This window comes from Manis javanica, chromosome X (assembly GCF_040802235.1).
Source record: "Manis javanica isolate MJ-LG chromosome X, MJ_LKY, whole genome shotgun sequence".
Taxonomy (NCBI): Eukaryota; Metazoa; Chordata; class Mammalia; order Pholidota; family Manidae; genus Manis; species Manis javanica.
Window position 1 is genome coordinate 91,965,986 of NC_133174.1, and position 6,525 is coordinate 91,972,510.

General features: G+C 42.9%; 1 protein-coding gene across 1 annotated transcript in view; it reads right to left on the reverse strand.

Annotated features, from left to right (window-relative positions):
• TRMT2B (tRNA methyltransferase 2 homolog B) overlaps nt 1–6,222 on the reverse strand; it is an 88,769-nt gene extending 82,547 nt beyond the window's left edge. Inside the window, 5 exon segments of the mRNA XM_037010958.2 lie at nt 1,846–1,916; nt 2,950–3,049; nt 3,840–3,974; nt 5,249–5,303; nt 5,975–6,222. Of these exon segments, the coding sequence (XP_036866853.1) occupies nt 1,846–1,916; nt 2,950–3,049; nt 3,840–3,974; nt 5,249–5,303; nt 5,975–6,195 (582 nt within the window). The 5' untranslated portion in view covers nt 6,196–6,222.
• Between the last annotated feature and the right edge of the window lie 303 nt (nt 6,223–6,525).

A 6,525-nucleotide genomic window follows, 5' to 3' on the forward strand; every position in this document is an offset into this window, starting at 1 on the left:
AGAGGATGAGTTTAGTTTAGGGCAGTGGTTCTTAACTGGAGGTGATTATGCCTCCCAAACGATATCTGGAGGCATTTTTGGTTGTGACAACTAATGGTATCTAGTGGGTACAGGCCAGGGATGCTGATGAACATTGTACAATGTACCTAGCAGACCCCTACAACAAAAAAGTGTCCAGCCCAAAATGTCTATAGTGTGGAGGCTGAGAAAGCTTGATCTTTAAAGGGCTCTGCAGGGCAGCTAAGCGAGGACATTCAGTAGCCCTTTGGAAACACACTCCTGAAGCTCAAGGGGGAGACAGACTGCAAATATAAGTTTAGAAGTTGTCAATTTACAGGTGTTCATTCCAGTCATCAGTATAGTTGGGTGCAATCTCCCATGAATATACTCAAAAAGAAGGCCAAGGACAAGGTCCTGGGGGCCACCAACACTTGTAGTGGGCAAGGAGAGGATAAAAAGATCCCATGGCAAAGACTAAGAAGTGGCCAGCAAGAAAGAACGAAAATCATCAGAGAATGGTATCACAGAAACCAAAGACAGTGTTTCAGAGTGTGAAATAAGAACAGTAAGTGGTGCCAAAGGCAGAAATACGTTGAGTTGAGTTTAGGGGCAGAAAGTTTTCATTGGGTTTGGCAAAACAGAGGTCTCTAATGACTTTGGCCAGATCGGTTTCTATGGAATATTGGGGACAGAAGCAAGAACCATCAGAATTTTTTAAAAGATGGAGGGTATTTAATGTTTATGAACTGAAAGAAAAGAATCGACAGATGTAGGGGGAAAGAGGTAAGGAAACAGAAGAAAGAAGGTGTGTAATAAGGGCACAAGGATCCTGGGGAGGGAGGAGATGAGTCCAAGATGGTGTTTCAAAAGGAAGAAGAATAGCCTTGGGTGGGGGACAACCAACCACCTCTTTCAGTGAGACAGGAGGGAAGAATGGGTAAGATTTCAGTGAAAATGGTACATGTTAGGAGAAGGTAAGGGAGTTCTCATCTGATGGCCCTGATTTCCCAGGGAAGAATTAGGCATGGACATCAGCTAAAAGGGTAAAGGTAATGAGGAAGGGAATCTGAGAAGTAACAGTTTAGAACAGTCACTAAAGAGAATGGGAAAGGAAGCTGATGAGAGCCATGTAGGAAGATTTCTGGAGAACAATCCTACAAAGGGAGCTGTGTCCTAGCAGGGAAATTTTGGAGGTCAAGATGTGTCCTATCAGAAGGTATCACCCAAGTGTCAGAAATGAGAATCATCAGGGAGGTGGGTGCTGGTAAGAATTAACAGGGAACAAGAGTGTCAGTGGAGAGTCCTGTGCAGTTTTCATGACTCGGGCTTGTGCTTTAAGCTCCACGAGGGTAGGTACTATGTCTGCTTGAGTTACCATTGGATCTGCAACACCTACCACAGTGGCCAACCCATGGCAAGCCCTCAATACATAATGTTGCATGAAGCAGGAGGTTATTAAAATGTCTCTGAGACCAATCTGATGATGCAAATGCCCTACCACCTACATCTCTCATATTTTGCAATTCTGTCAAAAACACTGCCTTCCAAATATTCCAGACACTTGCCACTTGCTATACTGCCTCATCAGTACCCCTTTCCTCAAACTTCCCTTCTATTAAATTTCTTGGATGCCTGACATTTGCAGCAATGGATACAGTTCTCTTTCCTCCTCTCCACCCTCTGAAATGAAAACCTAGCAATGCTCTCCATTAAGTGGCACCCTTGCACAGCAAAGCTCCTCCTCCCCTATAGCACTATAAATGCTCTATTATTAAAATGTCAGGGATGCTACTGTTAGACCGCAATGCCCCAGGTCATCTTCAGCCAGCCTTTGTTCCTTATTACCTGGGCCACTTGATTGTGTTTCTCAGGGATGTTTTTCAGATGGTTAGACCGTACACAGACAATGTTCTTGTCTATGGAAAGAAAAAGAATTTGATTTATGCGGATTTCTTCCTAAAAGATTATTTAGAAAAACATGTCTGGCAAGTCAAATTCCCTCCTTCAAAGAGGCATATGCAAATATGAAAAAGCAAAGTACCTAATTCAAGCTCAAGGCCATTTTTCAGAGAAAACCTGTCTCCTGGTCCAGCCATTAATTAAGAAGCTTATTCTTAACGGAGCTAGTCCATAGTATTTCTCTCATGCCACAAATGGACAATAGACTATGTCTGCTTTCTGTTCAGATTTTAAGAGGGAAATAAAATGTAATGGGTTTTGTTTTTCTGTTACAGAATAATAGAACACGGACATTGATACTCATTTACTACAGCACATGGGGGGGGCGGGAGGTGGGGGGCAAGTGCCAGCCCTAATGAACTGTAGTGTAAGGCATATGGATACTAAACAGTGTGAGAAATATAAAATGATGGTGTTTCAAGTGGATTTATTGAAAATGGGCAAATGGGAAGTTCAGGAATGAAATCTGGGAATGGATATTCTGCAATTAAGTCTCAGAAATATGCCACTATGATTTCCCTCACCAACACTTGCCTCACCTACCAATTCTTTTAAGGTAGATTTATCACAGAAAGCTCTAGCTTTCAGGGATATGGGGATGTGAAACAGAAAAGGCAACTCTAACAAGGGAGACTGCTCCCAGTATAGAAAGTTGTATGAAATGATGATGACAATAATGATGATGATGAGAGAAGAGCAGCAACAACATTAACATTTCTTAAGTGCTTACTGCAGAGGCCCAGGCATTTGAAAGGAAGAAAGGCTGAGTGTTGTGATTCCTCGAGCTATGTTACAATGACTAGCCACCAGAGAGTACCCACAATTAACCCTGTGGTCATGTTCTGCGTCAAAGACTTCCAATTCAACCTCCTCCTTTAAGGCCACCGTATTTTTCACTCCTCTCCACTCCCACTGACACTGTTCTCTGTGCCCTTCCCTTCCTCTCAGTCCTTCATTTGTTATTTCTACTAGTCACAGTCTTCAACTGACCTCTCCAAGTTCCCAGGTAGTGCCCCACAGTCTTTGGATTGCCATCTGGACCTCGGTTCACTGAGAAGGTGGACTTATTTCGGTAGCCATGGATAACAGGCTGGAGAAGACAAGACAGGAGAGGGACAACAGGTCAAATGAAACCAAGGACTACAACAATGAAGGGAATGTAAGAACATTTCTGAATAAGGACAAATATATGCTTGCTTGGAGGGTAAGAAATATGTGGAAGTCCATGGCTGAGAAGATCCAGACACTCCAGAGATACTTCATGGTGGAAAGGAGCTCCAATTTTGCTACAAAGCAGGCGTCAGCAAAGTTTCTCAGTAAAGGGCCAGCTAGTAAATCACGTTAGGCTTTACAGACCAGATGGTCACTGCCACAACTACTCAACTAGGCCACTGTAATGTGAAAGCAGCCATAAACAATCCATAAACAAGTGAGTTTGTCTGTGTTCAAATAAAACTTTATTTACAAAAGCAAGTGGCAGGACAGATAAGACCTACGGGCCATAGTTTGCCAACCTCTGCCATAAATTAAGTTCTGCCCATCTGAGGCTTCATTAGAAGGTTTCCAAAGTCTGGATTCTTTCTGAGGTAGTTATGTAGTGGTTGAGAAAGTGGGCTTTGTATCAGATAGGCTTGAGTGTGAATCTCAGCTCCTATACTTTCTAGATGTGTGTCCTTGGGTAAATTAATCAATCTCCCTGTGCCTCAATGTCTCCATCTGTAAAATGATACCCCTCAGGATGATTGTAAGCAATAAATGAGACAATGATTCATGCTAATCACTTAACAGAGGGCTTGGTCCCCAGCAAGTGTGCAGTAAGTGCTGGCTGATACTATTAGCTATTAAGGGGACTTGGCAAAGATAGGGAAGTGGGGGCTTACAGAGGGTATAATAGGATGGAGGAGACAACAGAGCCCCTCAGAGCTGGAGGTAGCTGTTGTTGCATTGACCCCACGGAGCATGTGGAGGTAAGACTCTAGTTTCTGTAAAATTTTCTTCTGAGCTTCAAATTTCACCTGCAAAAGAATATAAGTAATGAAACAAAAGAGCTTTTGCAGCATCACCTCAAAGAATAGAAAACAAACAGGGTAAGAGAAGGTTGCCCCACAGATTCTTGGGTTATGATTTCAGCAGACAAGGAACCTAGAATGATGGAAGAGCAAGAGCCCTTATAAAGTATTGGGGAAAGGTCAAGAGTGAGCTTTTGGGTAGGCTCATCATTTTATCTGCCCTCTTGGACTGAACACTTAAGCTGTGTCAGCGCTGTCTGGAGATCCTGCTGTGGTAACAGAAATATTCTATGGTGATACTATATTCTATGTAATATGATGGCCACTAGCCACTGTGGCTACTGAGCACTTGAAATATGGCTTGTGTGGCTGAGGAACTGAATTTCTAATTTTATGTACCTTGAATTAACTTACACAGTCAGCTCTGCTAGACCGTGACATGAGCATTTGTACACTGTACTATGCAGAACTGACCCAAGAACTCACAGGGCTCATGGGAAAAATGGGGTTGGGCACACAGAGTCCCAAACTTCATCAGTAACACAGACAAGACAGAAACCTCATATAAAGTACAGTACCGTTTTATACACATTCAGTGAATAAATGAATAAATATAGGTACCTGTCTGTGGAGTGGCTGTCCACCTGTGAGTTATCATGAAGTGGTGAAAGGAGGGCTATGTGAGTAGCACAGAAAGGTGTAAAAGCAGATGTGAGTGGGTGTGGCTCATAATACCCTCGGGGGACTGAGGGAGCTGGCAGGTATTTGAGGTGTGTGCATCTCTGTGCAGCTCAGTCCAGCTGGGCACAGGTTCTTTCTTTCACCTAGTGTTTCTTGCAGAGGAAATCACTCCTAAGCAAATGTGAAGCATTATGTTCAAGTTATTCCCTAATATATCAATCCCTTGGAACAAATTTCCTTTTTCAAAGCAAGCTTTAGAGCAGAAGTGACTATATTTAAATGTAAATAGCCACACGCAGCTGTGGCCACCGTGCTGGAAAGTACAGCTCTATATGAAGCAGTAAGAACACTTGCTACTCACACACAGACAGCTCTAAGAACAACAACAAAAAAAACACAAGTAAGAAAGGAAATAGGCCCTTGAATATATGGCTCTAGAGTTTCGAATACATAACCGACCTAAAGTTAAAATTTCAGCATTAACGTACTGAGTTTAAGGACCTGTTGGGGCATCTGGATAGGACTATCTAGTCAAGCTTCCTACAAGTCTAGCACCATTCACCCAATGGAACGGGAGTGAAGACAAGTTGGGCACCAACCTTAAGCTGTTCTTCATAGCTCAATCTCCAGAGTGGCGTCACAACATCAGCCAGCCTTGAATACAGTAATTCAGGCACTTCATTCATCATATAAATATGTACTGAGTACCTACTACACATTAGTGCCACCATTTTCTCTGGCATTTTACTTATCATGCCCCTGGGGAGATAAGAGTCTGGGAGAAGAGTCCATTTTGGCACTATTTAACAAAGCAGAACAGATGGGCAAACCTAATATAAGAAAAATCCAGATTTATCAGGAGATAATTAATCATATCACAAAAAGCTTCACCATTGGGTTCTTTTAAACAGCTCACCTTCCCAATGCTTTTAAAATATAATTTGACTTACAAAATGTACTTGTTCCAGAAAATGAGGTATATTTGTGTTTACATAGCTGCAATGGGACTGTTCATTTCTAATCCATCTATTCTCTCTCTGGGTCCCTGGTTTTCAGCATGCCGGCCCCAGACCTTTTTAGAGACAAGGTCCCAGCTTACTATATCCTTTCAGAGGAAAACACACTTAAAGGCAAGGAGAATACTATCTATGATCCAGAAGCATTTCCACCAACATTCCTCAGATGTCTTCAAGTTTGCCCTGGGTGTCCTGCCTCACGGTGCCCCCTTGAACCCTTGTAATGCCACATTAATTACAACAGGAATACAGAATTCAGTAGATGCAGATTCACTCACTAAGGAGAATGGACATCAGCCTGGGCCTTACCTTTCCTGCCAGGAACCATCTAGTGATGTAATATGGCGTGGTTTCTTCAGACTCTTCTGTCCTCTTTGACACATCTTGGATACCATGTGGATGAAGTTTCCCTTATATGATGAGTCCAAAAAGAGCTGTGACTGACCTGTAGGTTTTCTGGCACTCCAGAAGAGCAGTCCTGGTTTGGAGACGAGACCCACGTCGGAGAGGAAGCATCTCAAGCTGTGCATTAGGACTCTTCTCCTAATATCTGCCAATCACAGAAACACTGAAATTCACCTGTATGAAAGGTGGACATACAGAAATCAGGGAGCAGAGGAACACTTATCAAACCCCTTCATGCATTTACCAACCCTTACAGAAGCCCAGAACCTAGCACAGTGACTGGCACAGAGTCAATACTCAGGAAAAGCAGGCCTGCTGAGCAGAACTGAACTGCTGCATGCTAGGCACTGGCTTAGGCTCCCAAAATATAAAGATGTAGAAAATACATTCTTTGTCCTCCAAGAAAGAGTTCAACTCTCTGAATACACATCTGTGGCCAGTCCCTCTCCACATTC